Source organism: Peromyscus maniculatus, chromosome 8 (assembly GCF_049852395.1).
Source record: "Peromyscus maniculatus bairdii isolate BWxNUB_F1_BW_parent chromosome 8, HU_Pman_BW_mat_3.1, whole genome shotgun sequence".
Taxonomy (NCBI): domain Eukaryota; kingdom Metazoa; phylum Chordata; class Mammalia; order Rodentia; family Cricetidae; genus Peromyscus; species Peromyscus maniculatus.
In genome coordinates this window covers 87160425-87182539 of record NC_134859.1, presented here as the reverse complement: position 1 = coordinate 87182539, position 22115 = coordinate 87160425, and the positions used below count along the sequence as shown (strand labels likewise).

Here is a 22115-nt window from a genome sequence, read left to right as displayed (position 1 = left end):
ACCTAGCACTAGGGAGGTGGATCAGGAGGACTATTGTGAGTTTAAAGCCAGACTGGGCTCCGTAGTGAGGGCATAAAGAGCCACCCCTTGGTGGAGGAGTGACTTTTGCTTTCTTTTGTGGATGACTAAGAAGTAGAAAGGGGAGGAGCATCATCTGGGTGAGTGGCAGAGATGCCAGGGGTGGGGAGGGCTCACTGCCCCCCGGCTAGGAAAAAAGTTGTCTGGCTCTGTATCCATTTCAATAGCCTGTTCATTTGGCTGAGTAGAGTTGAATGTAGGGGTGGGAATGAAGAAAGACAGTTTGGACAAAGGGGCTAAAACCCTGGACCTGAGAATCCTATCTTCACTAGCCTTGGAGAATTGGGTCAGGATACCGAATCCACATTCCTCTTTCACAAGATGGAGGATAAATACCTTCACTACACAATACTGATGAATTAAACGATTTCATGGAGCCAATGAGCTTAGCGTGGAGCCTGGTGTATAGTGTTCTGTCTGTGGTGGTTCAAGACGAGGCATTATTAATAAAAGGAAGTATTGTTGGTGTCCCTTGTCCCTACCTACGATGCCAGCAAAGTCAGGACTGGCCTGTGACATTGAAACTTTTGATAACATTTGATCTGAGTCTTGGCATCCTTCAAGGCTGAGCTGGGATGAACCTTATCTGAAGGTGTACATCCTGGAGCTGAAGGACTGGGACCTTAGAGGGGAGGAAAGGTGAGAGAGCTACTTTAGAGATGGGGAAAGGATGGTTCCCAGGCCTTTGAGTGGTGGGAACCGTGTGAAAAGGGGTTTCATGAGACTTATATGGATGTCTGTCAGAGCCTGTCAGGATGTCTGTCAGAGCAATGAACTTTCCGTCAAGTATGACATAGACTATAGGGGATAGCTCACACTTGAAGGGTGATCTGGGTTGGGCAGAGAGCAAAACACATCCACACTCACTAGTGGAGATGGAAGCCCAGAATGCTGCGGATTGCTTATGGATCTTTAGTCATTACTCTTCCTGTGATATTTGAGTTTGTCCTCTAAAGGAACCAGCTTTACAGGAATAGGGACGTATGAGTTTCGTAGGCTCTAGTGTGCTGGGGGACACCCCCTGTCCTTGCTTGGATCGCTGCCACTGCTGTTTGGAAGGAACACAGGGAAAAGACAGACTTGCTTGAGGCCACTTGGCTATAAGCAAGCTCAGAATTCGGGAGTGGGGAAAAGTTAAGCGGTGGGCTTGGATTCCAAGGGCCCCAGGAACAAAGGGCAGGCATCACAGCAGTTCCGGGGTCTCACACAGACACCCTTCTCTCCTGATTTTTGCCACCATGTTCAGTGGGAAAGGGTAGAGGCAACAACTGATTTCTACTGATGACTAGCTCTCTTATTCACAAGGCTTAAAAGGCTACAGCATCCACTGGAGACCTGGGCTCTGCCCCCACCAGTGGAACAGACAAGAAAAGTGACTCGATAGCACCGCCTAGTGGAAGCAAGTAGGTTGCTTCTTAGAGTCCTGGGGCTAGCCCGATGAGGACAGTGGTGCCACACCCCTTTAATGTAATTTGGGAGGAGCTACTTTCTCCACCTACTCTGAATGCAGAATGGGGCTGTACTAGGTGGATGGAGATCATCTGTCCTATCTCCTCTTCTAAGAGAGACCAACCTGCTCCAAGTCATACGGTTTGAACCCGGCTACATCCAGCCCTCAGGTTCCTTGAGGGAGGGACTATGTGTCCTCAACAATACCTACGATACCTACTTGACACAGGCTCTTGATCTTAAGTGGGGACCCTGTAGACTAGAAGGATGACTTGGTAATCAGGAAGATAATCGACACCCACATCATCCAGATGGTCCAAGTGGAAGGGCAGAGGCGTGCCCACCGTCCCTGAGAGTCAGGGTAATGTCTTACAGTGTGCTGGGACTCAGCCCAGCAGTTATTCAGGAGCTCATCTATGCCTCACATGAAGTTGTAAGCATTTTTATCTTCCCAAATCCTTTCCTTGATGAAGCGTGCTGCCCTTCAGCCATGCTGGATTTCTGATTTGTGACCACTTTGCTTGTTCCACACCAGGGCATTTGACCCCTCTCTCAGGCTGAGTTTCATCTGTTCTTGCTTGATCACTGTTGCTCACCCCTCACTCTGGTGGATCTCAGGTGACTGCCCCTGATCCCTCAGACCACACAGCAGGTTTTACTATAAGATTCCCATTTGGCCATCAATAGCATTTACTTCACTTTTGAGCTTTGTATTGACTGGAGGAGTCTGCTTTGTTCTACGGCTGCTCTAGGAGATAAGGCTTGCTTATCATTGTGTGTATGTGTGTGTGTGTGTGTGTGTGTGTGTGTGTGTGTGTGTGTGTGTGTGATATGTGTCCACATGTACGTGCACATGTGTGTGAGGGTGCACTTGTGTGTGTATACACGTGTAGTCCAGGAGTCAAGGTTGGGTTTCTTCCTCAGTTGTTCCCCACTTACTTTTTAAAACAACGTCTCTCACGTCTCACTCATTTGGCTAGACTGGCTAGGAATCCCCTTGCTTGTCTCTGCTTCCCCAACACTGGAGACACAGACACACACAGACACACACTGCCAAACCCCAAACCTAGCTTTTTTTTTTTTTTTTTTTTTCCCTGCATGGGATCCGAACTCAGGTTCTTGTGCTTGTGGGGCAGGTGCCTGCCTGCCTGGGGCTTGTTCATCGTTTTAGCCTCAGCTCTTCGTGCAATGTATAGAACACAGTAGGTGCTCAAGGACGGATGCATCCAAAACTTTACCATGGGGAAGCTGGTTCGGGGGGAGCGGAAGCAATATTCCTTACATAGATGGAAGACGCTGGTTTTAGACTCGGGGTGCCTTAGTCTGGTGGGGTCTAGCTAGGTGGGGTGGTGGCAGGTGACTGGGTGACTGTTCAACATGAAAGAGTCACTGTTGACAGATATATGCAGCCACCTCCAGCTGTGCATCAACCCGACGTGCCCACGTGCATTGGTGGTTCACGGAGGGGTGAGCCCACGAGCCAGGAGAGGAGCCGTGAGTCATGCTTGTGTTCCTCCGGCCAGCATCCAGCCTCATGATGACTCAGGACCTTCTGGCCCCACCTGAGCTCAAGGACACACAGTGGTGGGGAGCAAATGGGGCCAGAGGGGTTGGGTGACTGGATTCAGACAAGCAGGAGGCTTCTCTAGCTGGAGCCGGGCTGGCTTGGCCTCCTCTTAAGTGCCCATACCTCTAGTAGGGGTCCTGTTCCCTGAGACCTTGCGGGCAGAACCCATTCAGGGTTCCCCTTTCTGTCTCTTTGGTTCTCACAGTCCTTCTGTTCAGCTCCATCTATGCTCTGAGGGCAGGGACTGTATTTGGGAGACTGGTGTGGGGGCCCAATTAACTAAAGGGATGGACAAACAGTAAGCAAGAGGGTTGAATCCAGGTCATCCAGATGGTCCAAGAGCAAGGCAAAAAACCTACTTAGTGCCACTCACAGTCAGGATAATATTCCAAGATGTGTTGAAATTTTCCAGTATTAGCTGCAGACTAGACATGGGATATAGAGACAGAATTTGTTTTTATGGGGACCCAGGGTAGGGTATCCTGAGCTACATGAGATCTATTCTGTATTCATTGTCAGGAGGTGTGGGAATGGGGATCAGAGGGCAGACCCCGAGCCCCAAGAGGGTAAAAAAATGGGCCGTGTCTCACAACCAGGGAGAAGTCTCTCCCTCAGTCTAGGATGGTCAGCTTCCTCATCCCTGGCACTACCTTTCCTGTGCCAGGCAGAGCTGGAAGAAGGGAGAAGATAGTGTAAAACTGTAACACCAACGTATGTCTGGCTCACAGGAGTTATCCAGCATGGTTGGCTCCTCTTTGGGTTGGAAGTAGATCCAGATGTGGAGAGGAGAAGGAGAACAGGGAGGAGAAAGGATGGGAAGGAAGGTGGATATGAGGAGGAGGGTAGATGCGGGGGTGGGGTGGGGGGAGGCAGTGGGAGAAGGAAGAATAGGAAGAAGAGTAGATGAGGAGAGGAGGGGGAGAGGGAGGGAATGCATACACACAGACAGCTGGGCTTTCATACTGGGATCCCTCCATCTTGCAATGTGTTTACATCCTGGCAACTCAGCATACAAGGACTTCCCATGGGGAAACAGGTCGAGGCCACAAAGGTGGGGAGAGTGAGGTTGATGGGGGCCCAGCCTTGCCTCGTTGGCAAGCCACTGATGCCTCCACTTCGCTGTCCTGGGATGCTCAGTGGGGAGGACTCCATCTCAGGAGTAGAGGCATTGGAGCCACATACAGAGATGGCCCAGATGCAGGGGAAGGCTTGTGCCTGCTTTGAACTCAGATGGGAGGGGCTGCTTAGGGATTCCTGGGTCCAGGCAGAGCATGGTCCAGATAGGTGTAACCTTCAGGGAAAAGCAAGAAGGAGCCAGTAATCCCAGAACTTTGGAGTCTGAAGCAGGAGAATCATGAACTCAAGGTCAGCTATACTAGTTAGACCCTACGACAAAACCAAACCAAGCCAAGCCAAGCTGTACCAAGCCAAATCAAACCTAACCGAACGCATCTGCTAAGAACAGGGTCACAGAGGGCTGCTCTCTCTGGAGCTGCCCACCCCAACTTGGCCCAACCTGTCCTTCACCAGCTCAAGCCCTGGGACTTGGAGTTTCTGTCCATCTGAGACTGGTGATGTTTGTGTGCCTGTGGCAAAGTTGGGAGAAAGGACACCAGAGTGGGTCTGGGCCTCGGATCACATTGAGGACAGGCCTTGGGTGTTTCCAGTGGAGCCTGTCAGGAATGCGGGCAGAGGTTTAGAACCATCATGAGGACAGAGATCAGACTCCCCACTAGCCTTGGTCTAAGAGTTTCTCAAGTGTTAGGCTTGCAAAAAAATGCTATTAACAATTAGTTCTACCTACTTCATTGTCTATTTTAATTAACAGTTCTGTACCATCTATTTAAATATTTACTTCACTCATTTTGGTAAACTAGCTCATCTTCCATTTCAACAAGCATATTTGTAGCAGAAATCCTGTATTACTACAAAAAAAGAGGAAAGTGGGAATCAATTGTCATTCACAGAAGGCAATGAGGCAGACAGGTCTAACTAGACGCTGTTGCTTCCTGCAGGTTCTGAGCCAGGGTGGGCTTGATTTGCTTGGCTAGAATGACTGACAGGTGTGGAAGCTGCTAAGGGGACTGTGGTGCTGATTGAGATTTCTTTTCTCAAGAATCAGGACACTGGAAAATAGAAAGGGGAATGCTTTCCTTACCACACGATCAGTGTTTTTGTTGTTGTCTTGACAGGATCTTGCTATGAATCCTAGGCTGGTCTCCAACTTGCAATTCTAGTGCCCCAGCTCCTGGACTGCTCCACCTTGTTATTGGACATAGTCCCCATGCATCACCCAGAAGCATCTCTCATATGCTACTCTTTATATACCTACCATCCAGAGACCCTCTTCCAGACCCTTGCTAGGAAGAGCCTTGTTACCCCTCAGCCACACCTCCAGGGCTTCAGGCCCTGGTCGACCTTCGTGAACTTTCTTCCTATCTTCAGTTCTCTTCCAACCCTGGGCATCTGTCTGAAATAACTGGCTCTTTCTCTTTCATTCTGTTTTATTGGGATCTTACTTGGAGCAGGCATGGGTTTGGGGGGGCACTGGGGCATGTGCAAGATGAGCAGGTACAGGCTTAGAGAAGCCCCTGCTGAGGTCCGGGAGGAGAGGAATCCTTGCTGCAGTGGGGTGGTGCTGCTGGTGGTAGAGGATCTAAGATGCAAGGTGGGGACTCAGAACTGGACAAAGGACTAAGTGGGAGTTCAGAGGGGGAGTGCTCAGGAAGAGGAGGCACACAGGTTTGCTCAGGGAGGCTTCCTGGAAGAGGAGGCACACAGGTTTGACAGTGGCCTGAACAGAGAAGATATGAAAGAATATTTCAGAGGGAAAGGAACTGCAGGAGTTTGAGGGTTGTTTAGGGGGCATTTTATGACTTGATAGGTGGTTTGGAGAACAGGGAGAAACAGGACAAGGATACCAGGACTGGAGACTGACCATGAATATCAGGAGCATGGATCCTGTCTTAAGAGTACAGAGATGTCAGAGGAGACATATTAGAAGGGTCATCTCAGGGGCAGCTCAAAAGTCAAGGAGGCTGACAAGATGGCTCAGTGGGCTGAGGGCACTTGCTACACAAACCTGGAGATCTGAGCTTGAACCTCAGAACCAGAGTGAATGTGGAAGAAGAGAACCCCCTCTATAAGGTTCTCTTGACTTGTGTACCAAGGCAGGTGCATCTCCCCCATCATAACACACACATTGATTAATTAATGGTTCAAAGATTTAAAAAAGGTCAAGGGGCATGATAGGAGCAAGGAGAGCTGTTAGAAAGTGATAACTCAAAAAAAAGAAAAAAGAAAAAGAAACTGATGTCTCAGAGCCAAGGGAGGGGTTGAATGGTCAGAAGCAGACTAGTATTTTCTGAGCTGTTCTCATGCCTCCTTTCCTGGGATGGGCAAACCACATTTTGGAGGAGAGAACAGGGGCCCAGCATAGGAAAGCAAGTTATCAGATAGCCAGGGAGCAGAGTCCGGGCTGTGCCCGGGTGATCTGACAGCAGAGCCCAAAGCTTCTTTTCTAATCTCTTTTGGCACTGGTGATCAGAATAAACTGGGGGTTCTACCAGGAGCAAGGGAAAGCCACATCCTGGTATCCCGCCATCCCCAGGGATGAGCATATGACAGACACTCGACAACTCTGGACCTTCACATGTGTATATACACATGTGTATACACACGCATCACACACACACACACACACACACACACACACACACACACGTTCCTACTGTAAAGCCATCCAACAGTGACGGGGCTGTGTTTATTGGGTTTGCTATCTTCTCATAGTCTTCAGTGCAAATGCTACACGCTCTTCCGGAACCCTGGAGGATGCACAGCTCTGCACCTATCCCCATCTTCCGGCCACAGCACCCTCTCCACAAGCTGGCATGTCCTAAGAGCAGAGCTCTGTTTCTCCTGTCAGCCTAAAGGATGCTGACAACTGGCTTTCCCATCTGATAGGGGCTTCACCAGGGCGGGTGCTGGCTTTCTGCTCATCCTGGCAGCTCCCTGTGGGCAGGGTCTGCACCTTCCCTAGCCTTCACGGTAACTTCTGTACCAGGGTCGCAGCTCAACCCACAGCGATGACCACCAGGTGTGGGCAGAGCGAGTTTAGAGAGTGAGTTTTGATCTTAGATACTGAGAAGCCTGTCTTAGACCTGTTGTCAAGGTCAGTCAGACACCAGACTGTAGGATATAGGTCACCCCCTCAGCAACAGGGCTGATTTATGGTGCCCTTGACAGCCTAATATCATCAAATTACCCCACACAATGGAGAGAGGCTGGGCTGCTGACGGGCAGTCACCGAGGGACGCAGAGCCTGGGGCTTCCCTGCTGCTCCCATACCCTAGACCTTCTCTGAGTCCATGGGGGGGGGGAAGCTGGCACAGAGTGAGGGCACACCCAGGCGTGCCACCTTTAGCAGGGGGTATAAGTAGGCAGCTCCAGGGATGGCTCAGTACCCAGCAACCCTGAGACCGCTTCCTGCCTATAGATTCCAGCAGGCAGCATCATGAGTTGCAGACAGATGGCCTCATCTTTCTGGAGTAGCAGCAGCAGCTGCGGAGGAGGCAGAGGGGGCAGCGGAGGCAGCATGCGATCTTCTTTCAGTCGCTCCTCCAGGGCTGGTGGAGGAGGGGGCCGCTTTAGCTCTTCCAGTGGCTTTGGTGGGGGTGGCTTTTCGGCCTGTGGCAGTGGAGGTGGTGGCAGCTATGGTGGAGGATCCAGAGGGGGCTTTAGTGCAGGGAGTTCTGGCGGTATGTTTGGGGGAGGAGGTTCTATGGGCTTCGGTGGTGGCTCTGGAGGTGGCTTCCGTGGTAGCTCTGGAGGTGGCTTTGGTGGTGGCTCTGGAGGTGGCTTTGGTGGTGGCTCTGGAGGTGGCTTCGGTGGTGGCTTTGGTGGTAGCTCTGGAGGTGGCTTTGGTGGTAGCTCTGGAGGTGGTTTTGGTGGTGGCTCTGGAGGTGGAGAAGGTGGTATTCTGAATACCAATGAGAAGGTCGTCATGCAGAATCTCAATTCCCGTCTGGCCTCCTACATGGATAAAGTACAGGAACTGGAGCAGGACAACACCTCCCTGGAGAAACAGATCCAGGAATGGTATTCAAAGAAGGGGTCCAGAATCTTCCAGAAGGATTACTCTCATTTCTACAACACGATTGAAGACCTGAAGGACAGGGTATGCACAAGGATCAAATCTCGTCTCTGTCTCTCTCTCCTTCCTTCTCTCCCTTTCTCAACCTCTCTCACAAAAGGTAAGAGGCTAGAATCCAAACAAAGCCATACCAGGGAATCACCCTTTAAAAACTACACTTTCATCACAAACAAATTTGTGCTTGGTTTCTAAGATCTTAGGGGCTTGTGCTTGGACTTGAGCTCTGGTATTTCATTTTGAGTTTGGACAGATCAGGGAGGAAGCTTGGATTAATACTAGCGGGGCTGGGACCTGACTGGAGGTTCCTTTCGACCTGGTTTTAAGTCAGCCTTATCATTCCTTTTCCATTCATCTTGGGCTCTGAGGGGCCCTTCTTAATCTTTTCAGGTCCTCAGGACTCAGATATGCAGGCTGATTGATCAAAGATGGAGAGAATCTCTAATTATGAGGATGATAACCATCTATCCAGCTGTTCATTCATCCATCCACACATCCATCCATCTACCCATCCATCCATCCATCCATCCATCCATCCACCCATCCATCCATCCATCCATCCATCCATCCATCCATCCATCCATCCATCCATCTGCACATCCACTTATCCATCCACTGACTTAAGTGGGTGACTACCCTGTGTTGCGCTGAGTAGCCACAGAGGTAGCCCACACTCAGCCTCCACCTAAAGGAGTCCACAGTTGGGGTCCTTGCTGTTCTCACTCACTCCTCCTGCTCTTGCATCTTTGTGTTTCGGAATGTGCTCTTTCTTCAGCTGCAGATCTCTTTCATCCATCTACTCACATGCAATCTTAGCTGTCCTTAAGAACCTGGTTCAGATGTCATCTCCTTTTCCAGGTCTTTCCTGCCTTCACAGGAGGGCCAAAGCCATCTTAACTTTTCATGACTTTTTGGGATAATTTGGACTCTGTGGGCAATGGTGGGCTCCTTGGGATTTGTCCTAGACCCTACACCGCCTTTGCAGAAGATCTTCAAATATTTGCTGAATGAGTGAAGACCACACTGGGCACATCCGGTGTGGGGGCCATGCAACATACACATTGATGGCAAAGTCCTCTTGCTACCTCACGCCGTGGATGGGATTATCCCCTCTGCTGGCTATGTCTGGCCTCTTCTTCTCTCTGAAGTTGGTCATATCAAGGAAGCATGGCCCATTCATGCAATCTTCTCTTTCAGATTGTAGACCTCACAACGAGGAACAACAAAACACTCCTGGACATGGACAACACTCGCATGACTATGGATGACTTCAGAATTAAGTGAGTCTTGCCCTCCTTCTCCTCCCTCTACTGTTGTTCCCACTTCCTTGGCCCCAGGTTGCGGAAGCTCTGGCAGTCCCAGTAGAATTGGTACCCTCTTGATCACTCTCTACCTGTGGCTGGCCTGCAGGTTTGAGATGGAGCAGACCTTGCGGCAAGGGGTGGAGGCTGATATCAACGGCCTGCAGAAGGTGTTGGAAGGTCTGAAGATGGAGAAATCTGATCTGGAGATACAGCTTGATACTCTGGAGGATGAGCTGAACGCTGTTAAGAAGAATCACCAGGAGGTAGTTTAATGCTCCATTGGCTTGGTGGGTGCAGGGGGTGGGTTGGGGCCGGAAGGCTGGAGGTAGCAGGGGGTGCTGTGGAGCACTGACTGCGAGATCTCTCTTCTTCACTCTCCCAGCTCCTCACAGCATGGCCTTCAGTGGCAGCTGTGCTTTGATTTCACAATGGTGTTCTTTTGCACTCTGAGAGGACCTGTGGGAGAGGGTTGAAAGATGGCAGGAAGGATCCCACTCCATCCTCATGTGCTCTTCTTCCCTGGCAGGAAATGAAGATGCTGACGGGTAAGAATGATGGAGATGTTAGTGTGGAGATAAATGTTGCCCCCAGCACAGATCTCACCGAGATCCTCAATAACATGCGTGAGGAGTATGAGCATCTCATTTCTAAGAACCGCCAGGACATTGAGCAACACTATGAGTCCAAGGTGAGCAGAGTGGGTTGCCTATTCTGTTTTCTAACCCTCCTTCCAGGTGTCCTTCCACATCCTTTTCCCCTTTCCTCATCCCTCATCCTTCTACCTCTTCATGTCTCTGCATAGCTCTACCTAGCTATCCATCCTCCAATGGATGCCACACATCCTTCTTCATTTGTCACACACAGATGCAACCATGGAGTGGTTGTCTAGAGCATGGGCAACTCACTATAATCCTATGTGATGGAAGCCTCTAGTAGAGACACATAGCCTTTTCCACAGTTCCATGACTTCACACTGAGTTCCATGCCTGCTCCCTTCCTCCCTGGGTCTCCAAAGTTTGGCACAGAGCTTGGTAGATAAAGGCATGCCATTCTGCATGTATGCAAGGAAATAAGATTATAAGATAGTTCTGGGACATAGTATGAAGGGCCTTGAAGCTTTGCTGAAAAGGAATATGATGTCTAGAGGATTGGGCAACCTGGCTGGTGGCACCCAGAATCCAGTGGCTTATCCTTGGCTTGGTCTCAGCCTTGGTTTTAAAGGTGAAGATCCTGGTGAGTGAGGCACAGTCTTTTCCACAGAAGATCTTGGCTCCACCTGTTCCTAACTGAGTCTTTGGTTTGCAGATGACCCAGATTGAACAAGAGGTGACCAACAGTGGCCAAGAGATGGAGAGCAACATGAAGGAGGTGTCTCAGCTCCGGCACAGCATCCAGGAGTCGGAAATTGAGCTGCAGACTCAGCTTAGCACGGTTGGTAGTCCTGTTCCAGATTCACTGCCAGGGCAGGGGATGGGATGGCTTTACAGAATCCTTATGGATGGGACAGGATCAGAACATCCTAAAGTCTTCTCTTGCTCCCTAGAAATCGGCCATGGAGAAGGCTTTGGAAGACACAAGGAACCGTTACTGCGGCCAGCTGCAACAGATTCAGGAACAGATCAGTCAGGTGGAGGCCCAGCTTGCTGAGGTCCGGGAAGAAACCGAGTGTCAGAACCAGGAATATGGCATTCTGCTGAGCATCAAGACACGGCTGGAAAAAGAAATTCAGACTTACCGCAGCCTCCTTGAAGGCGGTCAACAAGACTTGTAGGTCCTCAGGAGTCTGTAGACTCCACATTGTGGAATGTCATAGGAGTCCCTGGGCTTCTGGTACCATTTCTAGTCTTCTTAATAGAAGCTGCTAGATAAGTTCTTGTATGCAAGGGTCTGATGGACTGAGGACTTCATCCCATGTGTGTGTTTTGGGGGAGCACTCAGGGCTTTTGAGTGTTGTAAAGGAGAATGGTAACAATGAAAGAGAGGGGCTACTTCTGCTCCAGGGAGGGGAGGGTACTCTTCCCTCTCAGCTGGGATGCCTCAGTTTACATTTGAGTCTTGATTCTGTCCAGGTTCATTCTTGTATATGTACCTATGTATTTTCCTTTATCCTCAGTGAATCTTGTGGAGCTGGACAAATTGGCTTTGGAAGTGGCAAAGGAAGACGAAGAGGAAGTGGAGGCAGCTATGAAGGAGGAAGTGGAGGAGGAAGCGGAGGCAGCTATGGAGGAGGAGGAAGTGGAGGCAGCTATGGAGGAGGAAGTGGGGGCAGCCGTGGTGGAGGAAGTGGGGGCAGCCATGGAGGAGGAAGTGGAGGCAGCCATGGAGGAGGAAGTGGGGGCAGCCAGGGTGGAAAAAGTGGAGGCAGCCATGGTGGAGGCAGTGGAGGAAGCTATGGTGGAGGAAGCAGTTCTGGGGGAGGCAGTGGAGGAAGCTATGGTGGAGGAAGCAGTTCTGGGGGAGGAAGTGGAGGAAGCTATGGTGGAGGAAGTGGATCCAGGGGAGGAAGTGGAGGTGGCCAAAGTAGAGGAGGTGGCCCCAAGGGAGGCAGTGGAGGCAGCTATGGTGGAGGAAGTGGTTCAGGAGGAGGAAGTGGAGGCAGCTATGGTGGAGGAAGTGGTTCAGGAGGAGGAAGTGGAGGCAGCCATGGTGGAGGAGACAGAAGGCAATCTCAGTCCCAGTCCTCCTCAAAATCTGCTGACTGTGATGACGATTCACTTGGTAAGGAATTATTGAGTTCTTGTGCACCTAGGCAACTATGCTTTGTGTGTGTGTATCTTTGGACTTCTTTGGGGGAACTGCAGGTTCTGAACAGGAGTGGATTTTAGGAAAGTCTCTAGTAAACTAGTAGAGACCCTTACTTGGTTCTTAACTGACCCTTGGATGAAATTAAATCTGTACATGGCCTGAGTCTCAGTAATTAGAGGACATGGATTGAAAATTGTACACTGTCACGCTATTGCAGCCTATAGATAGGTTTTACTTATGGAAAATGAGGTCCAGAAGGAGCAAGTTATTTTCCTCATAATCATGTAATTTCCAAATGATGGGTGCAGCACTGTGGGGCTCCATGGCCAGTGCCTTCAGCCATCAGCAGAGGGGAGGCCTGGATCAACACACGGGCAAAGAGATTCAGAGGTCTTAGTCAATTGTCAGTGAGTACAACCAGTGCATGTGACACCCGCTGAAGGGGGTCCATCACTGGTGCCATCGCCTGCCTCTGAAAAGGACTCATGCAGGTGAAGTCGTGGAATAATTTCTATGTACAAATTGAATTTAATGCCATAAAAATTCAGTATCTGGGTTGGAGAGCTGGCTCAGCAGTTAAGAGCATTGGCTGCTTTTGTAGAGACCTGAGTTCAATTCTCAGTACCCATGGTGGTTCACAACCATATAGAACTCTAGTTCCAGGGGACCCCATAGCCTTTTCTGACTTCTGAGAGCACCAGGCACACTGACAGTGCACATGCATCCTCGGAGGCAAAATACCGATGTAAATAGATAACTAAAACCATTGAGCTTTAAGCTAGGGTTTCATCTTTAAAAAAATCCAATATGATGTTATAGTAAGTGTCTGGATAACAGCCCTGCATTGTATAGCTTAGAGAAGCCTGTTGGCATCAGGGAACCGCTCCTTTACAAGGTGTCGTGTGCATTTTGCATGTCCAGTTGCTCTGCAGGGACATGGATGTGCATCTAGGGATGAGGTTGGGGTGATCTTACTGAATTTACTGACAAGGCTGTGGGATGGCGAAGGGGGCCAGTCCACGGGCTCTTCATCCTCTGAGTTGCTGCAGGAGAGACTGGGAATTGGATGGGGCCACAGTCTTTCCAGCTCAGGGTTCTCCAGCTCTATGAGATCCAGGCTTCTTGCTCCTAGTTTCTTCATCTTTTTTTTTTTAGGTCTCTACCCAAAGCCTCTCTTCTTACTGCTGTCTCTCTCCCCTCCCACAGCCTACCATATGCGATACTAGAGCCCTGGTCAACTTTCCCCACCCAGCCCCAGCTGAGACTGCCCCAGGACGGCAGAACCTACATGAAGCACGCTTACTGCATCCCGACATCAAGACGAGCTGGCAACAAGCCGGGGTCCCTGTTTGGAACTGGATGGTGTTGGCATTGTGCCTCTGGACATCTATTGGCTGTGTCCCTTGCTGGGGAGGTTTCATGGCTGGGGAGAACTTAATTCTTCCGTGTGTCCTGGAGGGGGCCCCACTCCCTTCCTTATCCTAACTTCCTAATAAAGTTCTCCTATTGCAAATTAAACTTGGACTCTGACGTGTTTGTCCTCTGAATTTAAGTAGTGGGATGTTTTGATCTCGGTTGTGAACTTGATTGGGTGATTGGTAATCTCCTGGGAGGTAGTAATACTCCTTTGGGTGTGTCTGTGAGTACATCTCCAGAGATAATTAACTAAGGGGATGAAGATCCACATTGAATATGGGTGACCCCATCCTGTAGGCTGAGCCCATGGAAGGAATAAAAAAAAGGGAGATGTCCAACTAGCACATACAGTCTGTCTGTCTCACTTACAGTCTGTCTGTCTCTCTACTACACCTTTGTGCCATGATTTGAGCTACCACATGCTCCCTAAACTCTTTCCTCCTTTTATGTTTTCTTTGTTTTTATAAAGATTCATTATTTTTATTTATGTGTATGTTATGTGCCCAGATGAGTTATGTGGACTACATGCCTGCAGGTTCCTGTGGAGACCAGAGGGTGTCAGATCCTCTGGAATTGGAATTAGAGGCGGTGGATAGCCACCTGATATGGGTGCTGAGAACTGAATCTATGTCTGCTGCAAGAATGGTAAATGCCCTTAACCACTGAGCCATCTCTCCAGCCCCCTCTTCTCATGCTGTCCTCCTGGAGACTGGACCTGCTTTGCTCAGGCTACAAAAGCACTCCATTACTGAGCTATAGCCCCAGCTCTCTGGAGCCCAGGCAGGCCTTGAGTTTGTGACCTTCCTGCTTCAGCCTCCTGGGTAGCTGGGATTTATAGGCTCGTGGAGACTGACCTTAAGTTCTTTATGTTAGGCCTTAAGTCACAGGAACAAAAGTCTAATGTAAATAGCATCTCAAGGGGTCGGGGAGAACTAACTGAATTTGTTTTTGAAAGGAGTTGGTTAACTTTTCCATCAGTTCACTTGTGCTCAGAATAAAGCAACTCAGAATGAAGTTCCTTAAATGACCATTTATTTGCCTTGTGATTCTGCAGTTGGCGATTTAGACGGAGCAGTTCTGTTTTACTTTATGTATCTGTGGCCAGCTACAAGGCAGCTAGGCGGCTCTGTCTCTGGGATTGCCTGGGAGCTGGCTGGGGTCGTGATGGGTGAATGGGTGATGCTCAGCTTCCAGCCAGCTAGCTTGGGCCAGTGTCCCAAGGCAACTGGCAGTTACGTAAGGTCCTTGTAGAAGTCACTTTGGTTGTGTGGTGTTGGCCATAGCAAGTCACAACCTAATGTAGATTTGAGAGCTGTGGCAACAGACTCCTCTTGAGACTGAAAAGAGCTGAAAAGTCGCATGATGAAAGACGTGTGTGTGTGTGTGTGTGTGTGTGTGTGTGTGTGTGTGTGTGTGTGTGTATGTGTGTGTATAGACAGCAATAATGGAGACCGTTTTGGGCAGGCAATCTACTGTGCTCTATTGGGAAGTCGCATGTTATCTATGGAGTGCAACAAGCAAAAATGACGTGGCTTGTGCAACAGGAGATTTCACAAATGGTGAAATATAGGCATAAACAAGGTACTCCAAGGAAGAGTGAAGAACATCCCACCAGAGTCCCAAGGACTCTGATTGGGTCTGATGGTCACAACCCTTTCACAAGCTAGGGACAGACCTTCCCTTTCGGCAATTCTTCGGGTTCTGTGGCTGCATATCAAACCACCTTGCAATGGTTTGGATTTGAAATGTCTCCCAAAGCCTTTTGTGTTGAAGCCCATCCCCAGATAACCCAACTGTTAGGAGGTGGTGGAAGCTTCGGAACAGTGGTTCTCAACCTACCTGATGCTGCAACAGTTCCTCATGTTGTGGTGATCCCAATCATAAAATTATTTTCATTGCTACTTTATAACTCTAATTATGCTATTGTTATGAATCAAAAATGTAAATATCGGGTATGCAGAATATCTGATATGTGATCCCCAGGTTGAGAACCACTGCTTTAGAAGATATGGTGTACTAGAAGGAAGCTAGCTCATTGAGTGCATGTCTTTGAAGGGGGATATTGGTACCCTGATCTGTCTTTCTTTTTGCTTTCTGACCACCTTGAGGTGAGCAGTGTCCTCCACTACGCTCTTGTCATAGTTTACTGTCTACAGGCCCAAGGGCCTGGGGCCAAGTTGCTAGAGACCAGAATCACTGAGCCAAGGTAAGTCTTTTCTCCTTTGAAGTTATCTCAGGTTCTTTGTCAGAGTGAAATAGAGATTTTTTTTGGATGGGTCTGACTGAACACAAACAAGGCGGTCCTGGAGAGATGGTTCAATGGGTAAAGGCTTTTGCATGGAAGCGTGGTGACCTGAGTTCAATTCCTGAAAATCACATGGTAGATGGAGAGAACCGATCTAGTTGTTTTCTGACCTCCACACATGCACTGAGACACATGTGCACACACACACACCCAACAATAATAAAGAGTAAACAAAATTTCCGCATAGTTATAGAAGTCATAATTTGAAGAATGAAACTTTAAAAAACTCTTTATGACATTTACTAACTTATTGTGTGTGTGTGTGTGTGTATGTGTGTGTGTGTGTGTGTGTGTGTGTGTGTGTATAGGTCAGGGAACAACTTGGAAGAGTTGATTCTGTCCACCACATGGGTCCCAGACACCAAACTCAGATGGTCAGGGCTGGAGGCAAGCATCTTCACCCTCTGAACCATCTTGTCGGCCCTGAATCATGAGATTTCAGTGGTGGTTGAAGATTGAAGGGGCTGTCTGGTAAGAAATACAGAGGAGCTCCTGCTGAGGGCCCTCATCAGGAAGGGGCTTGTAGCCCCCCAGCTTCAAAACATCTTCCAAAAACAAGAAAGCATTTGGAAGCAGATTTGACCTCAGTCCCTACGTGGGAACTCACCTTGACTTTGGCCTTTGGCTACCCTGCAGAGACTCTAGTAGAACTGTGGTTCTGCTGAGTAATAATTAAAGACTTTCCTTAAGCCCCTGAGTTTGCAGGATTTGGTAGGAAGAAATACAAATACAGACTCTATGATGGTTGGTGCTAACAGACAACATGACAGAGTCCAGAAACATCTGGAGATGGGCCTCTGGGGATTCCTTTGGCAGAGTGTCTTGACTGTGTTAGCTGAGGTAATGCGTTAGTTTGAATGAGAATGGCCCCATAGGTTGGGTGCTTGAACACTCAGTCCCCAGCTGATGGTGCTCTCTAGGGAGGTTAGGGAACCGCCAGGGGGTGGGGCCTGGATGGAGTGTGAGTGTTCATAGCCTGACCCAGCTTCTAGTTTGTTCTCTCTGCTCCCACTCTGCCATTGAAAATGTGATCTCTCAGCTTTCTGATCTAGCCTCCCTTTACCGTGTGGACTCTCCCTCTGGTACTTTAAGCCCAGATAAACGCTTTCTTCCACAGGCTGCATTTGGTCATGGTGTGTTTTATCACAGCAACAGAAAGTAACTAATACAGATGGAAGACTCATCCACTGTGGGCGGTGTTATTCCACTGTCAGGGAATCCTGGGCTGTGTGCAAAGAGAACTGTGGAGGTTTGAGTAAGAACGGCCCCCATAGGCTCATATATTTGAATGCTTGGTCATCAGGAAGCAGCACTACATGAGAAGGATTAGATGTGACCTTGTTGGAGTAGGTGCAACCTTGTGAGGAAGTGTGTCACTGGGGGTGGGCTTTGATTTTTCAAAAGCCCATGCCAGGTCCAGTCTTTCTCCTTCCCTCCCTCCCTCCCTCCCTCCCTCCCTCCCTCCCTCCCTCCCTCCCTCCCTCCCTCCCTCCCTTCCTCCCTTCTCCTCCCTCCCCCTCCTCCTCCTCTTCCTCCTCCTCCTCCTCCTCCTCCTCCTCCTCCTCCTTCTTCTTCTCTCTCTCTCTCTCTCTCTCTCTCTCTCTCTCTCTCTCTCTCTGCCTACAGATGAGGATGTAGCTCTCAGCTACTGCTCCAGTGCCTGCCGCCATGCTCCCCACCATGATGACAGTGGACTAAACCTCTGAAACTGTGAGCAAGCCCCAATTAAATGCTCTCTTTTGTGAGAGTTGTCATGGTCCTTGTGTCTCTTCACAGCAGTACAACAGTGACTAAGGCAGGAACCAAGTATCGGCTTGTATTCGTCCCTCTCTGTTTCCCCAGTTGTGGATGTCACGTGACCAGCCGTTTCAAGCTGCCTTGACTTCCCTGCCAGGATGGATTGCACCTTGAACTATGAGTTAAAATTATGCTTCTCTCCCTCATGTTGCTTTTGTCAGAATCTTTTATTGGAAGAAGAGGAGAAGAATTGAAGACAGCCCATTTTTTCCCTACCCAGACCCCATCCTATATAGGAAATATACGAAGACACAGATGGACCGAGGCATGCCTTTGTCCCGTGGAAGGAGAGCATATGCAACTTGTCACAGGCTGGGTCAGGTCCCTGGGGGAGGGCTAGTGAAGGGAACAGGGCACTCATGGATACAGAAGCTCAGAAATAGACAAGACCTCAGGAATCTACACAGGTGGGAGGAGAGTGGTATCTTTTGCACAAGGTGACACCTAGCAAGCTTGAGCAGGGAGTTTGGGGTCCCCCCTCCAGTGCTCTACCTCAGCTTTCTGAAGATGTCCCAAGCCCTTTTCTGTGTATTTCTTTTCCTTCCTTTTTTTTCCCCATAGGGTCTCATGTAGCCCAGGCTGGCCTCCAACATGCTCTGAGCTGAGGGTGACCTTGAACTCTGGGTCCTGCTGCCTTTAACTCCAAAATGCTGGGATTACAGGCATGCACTGTCACACCCAGCTGCCTGTGTATTTTTCACAGCCAGAGTCTGGATCAGTAGTTCTCAGCCTATGGGTCTCGACCCCTTTGTGGGGGGGGTAGAACATCAGATGTTTACATTATGATTCACAACAGTAGCAACATTACAGTTAGGAAGCAGCAATGAAAACGATTTTATGGTTGGGGGTCACCCCACCAAGAGGAGCTGTGAGAAAGAGTCGCAGAGTTAGCAAGGTTGAGAACCACTGGTCTGGATGGTGTCTTCTGGGCTTTCACCGTTAGGGAATGAGAGAGCAGGGTTCTGTATGAAAATTTCACTCAGTGTCCCAGCTTCCCAAGTACGCAGAACCCTGCCTCTCCATGATCACAAGGGTTCTCTGGATTCCTGTCACTCAGCTGAGCAATCATTTAGACCTTCACTTCCACTCCCAGGTTGGAAGCTGATCATCTGGTCTCCATGTCTCTGTACTGATTAATTCAGCTCTGTCAAAAATCCATCGCCAAAGCCAGCCTTCACACTCTGCTGGTCGGATTTCTCTAGGGGCATCTTGAAGTTCCTGTGTTGTACAAACCTTCCTCTCCATACTTGGACTTTCAAATCGGCCTCCTCCTCCAGGCATGTAGGATCTGGCTTAGTTATAATTTGCCAGACAATTTCAGGGTGGATCTTGGGAATAATTTGGAGCTTGGGGTACTGTGAGTCAATTAATTTCCCTAAGATATGGGAAATGTTCCAGACAGTGTTCTCAATTTGTAGCCTCATCCTTCCCAATCCGTGGTCTAACTTTTTTTCCCCTTCCTGTACTAGGGATTGAATTCAGGGCCTCAAACATGCCTGGTAGGCACTCCATGACTGAGCTGTCTTTCCTCGTTTTACTTTTTAAAATTTGAGGCAAGATTTTGCTAATTTGTGCAGGCTGGCCTTGAGTTTGCAATTCCCTTGCCTCAGCTTCCTGAGTAGCTGGGATTACAGGCTTGTGCCAACCCCGCCTGGCTTGGTTTAAGTTTTCTGTAAGAGGACGTTGTGGCTCAAACATTAACCGATGTGACTTAGGAAATTCAAATTTGAGTTTATTAGCTACTTCAGCTTTGTAACTACAAGAAATAAACACAAATTACATATTTATTTATTTGTTTATTTAGTGTGTGTGTGTGTGTGTGTGTGTGTGTTTGTGTGTTGCCATGGCACACATGTGGTGACCTGTGGGAGTTGGTCCTCCCCTTCTACCATGTAAGTCCCAGGGACAGAACTTAGGTCATTGTGTTTGGCTGCAGATGTCTTTACCTGATGAACCATCTCAAGAAATTAAAAAAAATTCTGGACTAATTGTGAAAAGTATGTGTTCCTCTGCTCATAAAGTCGGTAGCTCGGGTCTTTGAGTGCACGGCTACTTCTCTAGATCTGCAGATGTAGTCAGCAGGAACCAGCCAGCACCTACTCAGTCACAGCTGCATTTTCACAGCTTTAGGAGACGTTGAGACTAATCTGACTCTCATGTTATTCATTCAATTCTTTTTGTGTGTGGGGGAGGTGGTTGTGTAGGGTCTCATGTAGCTGAGGTTGACTTCAATCTCCCCAGGGAGATAAGCATGACCTTGAACTTCTGATCCTCCTGCCACCACCTCCCAAGCGCTCGAGATTGTGGGTGTGTATCAACGTAATAGTTTATACGGTGTTGAGAGGATCAAACCCAGGGTCTCATGCCTGTTAGGCAGACTCTCCACCAACTGAACTGTATACCCAACCCTCCTTCGGCAGGCAACTCTTAGCAGATAAATACCCACTAAGCTCTTCCCATGCCGGCCTCCATCCTCAGTGCTGGGAAGACATCACCAACTGACCGAAAGAGGCAAATAGGCTGCCATTATGAAAATTATATTATAGGTAAGGGAGGGGAAACTGTACTTGCAGGAAATAAAAATAATACAGTTATTTTGTGAGATAATTTACAATCGGTATAAAATAGTTACATGTGGGTGTATCTGTCACTTTCTATTTGGCCAAGTCATTCAGTATAAGAATCAACAAATGTTGGTAATGCCTTTGTTTTAAGCAATGTTATTTTCATTTAATATTCAGAAATGCAAAAATGTGATTTTTTTCAGTACCAATCCAACAGTTGCGTTATTTATTTATTTATTTATTTATTGAGACAAGGTTTCACTGTGTAACTCCAGCTGTCCTGGAACTCACTCTGTAGCCCAGGCTGTCCTCAAACTCAGAGATCCGCCTGCCTCTGCCTCCCGAGTGCTGGGATTAAAGGCATGCGCCACCACCGTCCAGCTGTGTTTATTTTTTAAACCATTGCTTGTGTCCTGGAAATAGCAAACAGTAAGTTTATAGCAAATAGTACAGTAAGAAGGTGGCTCCTCTATCGATATCAATATCATCTGTATCTACACACATGTATAGACATACACATGTACATGCATGCATGTAGTTGAAGTGATAGGTGCATATAGAAGTGGGCGGTGGGAAGGGGACAGGTGTGCTGTGGAAGGAGGCTGGAAGAGTGCGGTGGCAAATAAGTGGCCAAGATCAGGCTCCTTTCGAAGGTGAAGTCTAAGTGAGATTAGAGTTGAGTAGGCAGGTACGTGATCAGGGATTACTATCCGGCACACATCTCAGGGGTAGAAAGCCCTAAGGTGAGGATGTACTTGATGTATTCAAGAAAGACTAACACTGTCCCAGCAGCCAGAGAAGTGGAAGAGAGAAACTCAGTGGAGCTGATGAGGTCAGAGTGGGAGAGATCACCTTGAGAGCTGTCTAGGGAACTTGAAGTTGGCTCTCAGGGAAGCTCAGAACAGACAGACAAAGGCAGACAGCTCTGAGATGTGAGGAGAGGAGCCTGCCTGGGAGTGTTCTGCTTGGACAGGGACCTTCAGGAGAGCTGCCCAACCCCAGGAAGAGCCACATCAGCAACTACGTGATCAGGAAGCAGATGCTCACCATGGGAAAACAAAGGGATGTTGAGGTCTTTATGGCAGCTGGTGTTGATGAGCATGACTAACACACAGGGCTCTGAGCAGAGTAGTGACATGCCATTTGAGAAGAGGCTGGGGCAGAGATGAGCTGAGGGAGAGAGAGAGAGAGAGAGAGAGAGAGAGAGAGAGAGAGAGAGAGAGAGAGAATCCCTGGTGATCAGAATGGAGATGGCTGGGCTTGGTTAGATTATGGACATGATCTGAAGGCAAAACTCATTGTCAGGATTTCTTGAAGAATTGCAAGGCACCAAAAAGAAGGAGGGGACCAAGGATATCTGGGAGTCTCAGAGTAGCTGTGGTCTTCCGGGAAGGAAGATTAGGGTGGGAGACACTGGTATGGAAAATGGGGAGCCAGCTTCGGATGTAAGGAACATAGTCTGTTAGACACCCAAGCCCTGATCCCAAAGACTCTTTCATCATCAGCCACACCCATCCCTGAATTCTGTACCCATCAACATTTTCCCTTGCAAGGTCAGGAGCCACACCCTCAATCGAGGTCACTAAGTGACATTAGGTGAGTCCTAGAGCCTTCTGGAAGGATTCTCAGAGAACAGGGCCGGAAGGCAACAGTCCTGAGGAAGCCAATGTTTGGCACCAGCTGCAGGTGTGGATTCGATAGTGTGTCCCACTGCACGCCACCACTGAACCCTTGGCACTAC

The 22115-nt window shown here is 48.9% G+C and overlaps 1 protein-coding gene across 1 annotated transcript; it reads left to right on the top strand.

Annotated features, from left to right (window-relative positions):
* The first annotated feature begins 7607 nt into the window (after positions 1–7607).
* On the top strand, positions 7608–13518 carry Krt9 (keratin 9). The gene is made up of 10 exons (XM_076544008.1): positions 7608–7809; positions 7870–7971; positions 8008–8270; positions 9441–9523; positions 9654–9810; positions 10074–10235; positions 10853–10978; positions 11091–11314; positions 11661–12265; positions 13499–13518. Exons 1-10 carry the CDS (start codon positions 7608–7610, stop codon positions 13516–13518), a joined length of 1944 nt encoding a protein of 647 aa, XP_076400123.1.
* Positions 13519–22115: the final 8597 nt, after the last annotated feature.

Excerpts from the sequence above, each read along its gene's own strand:
- Krt9 (XM_076544008.1), top strand. The coding sequence starts at position 7,608 with ATGAGTTGCAGACAGATGGCCTCATCTTTCTGGAGTAGCAGCAGCAGC. Across the intron at positions 7,972-8,007 it reads CTTTGGTGGTGGCTCTGGAG|GTGGCTTTGGTGGTAGCTCT; the intron begins GTGGCTTCGGTG and ends GTAGCTCTGGAG. Across the intron at positions 9,811-10,073 it reads TTAAGAAGAATCACCAGGAG|GAAATGAAGATGCTGACGGG; the intron begins GTAGTTTAATGC and ends CTTCCCTGGCAG.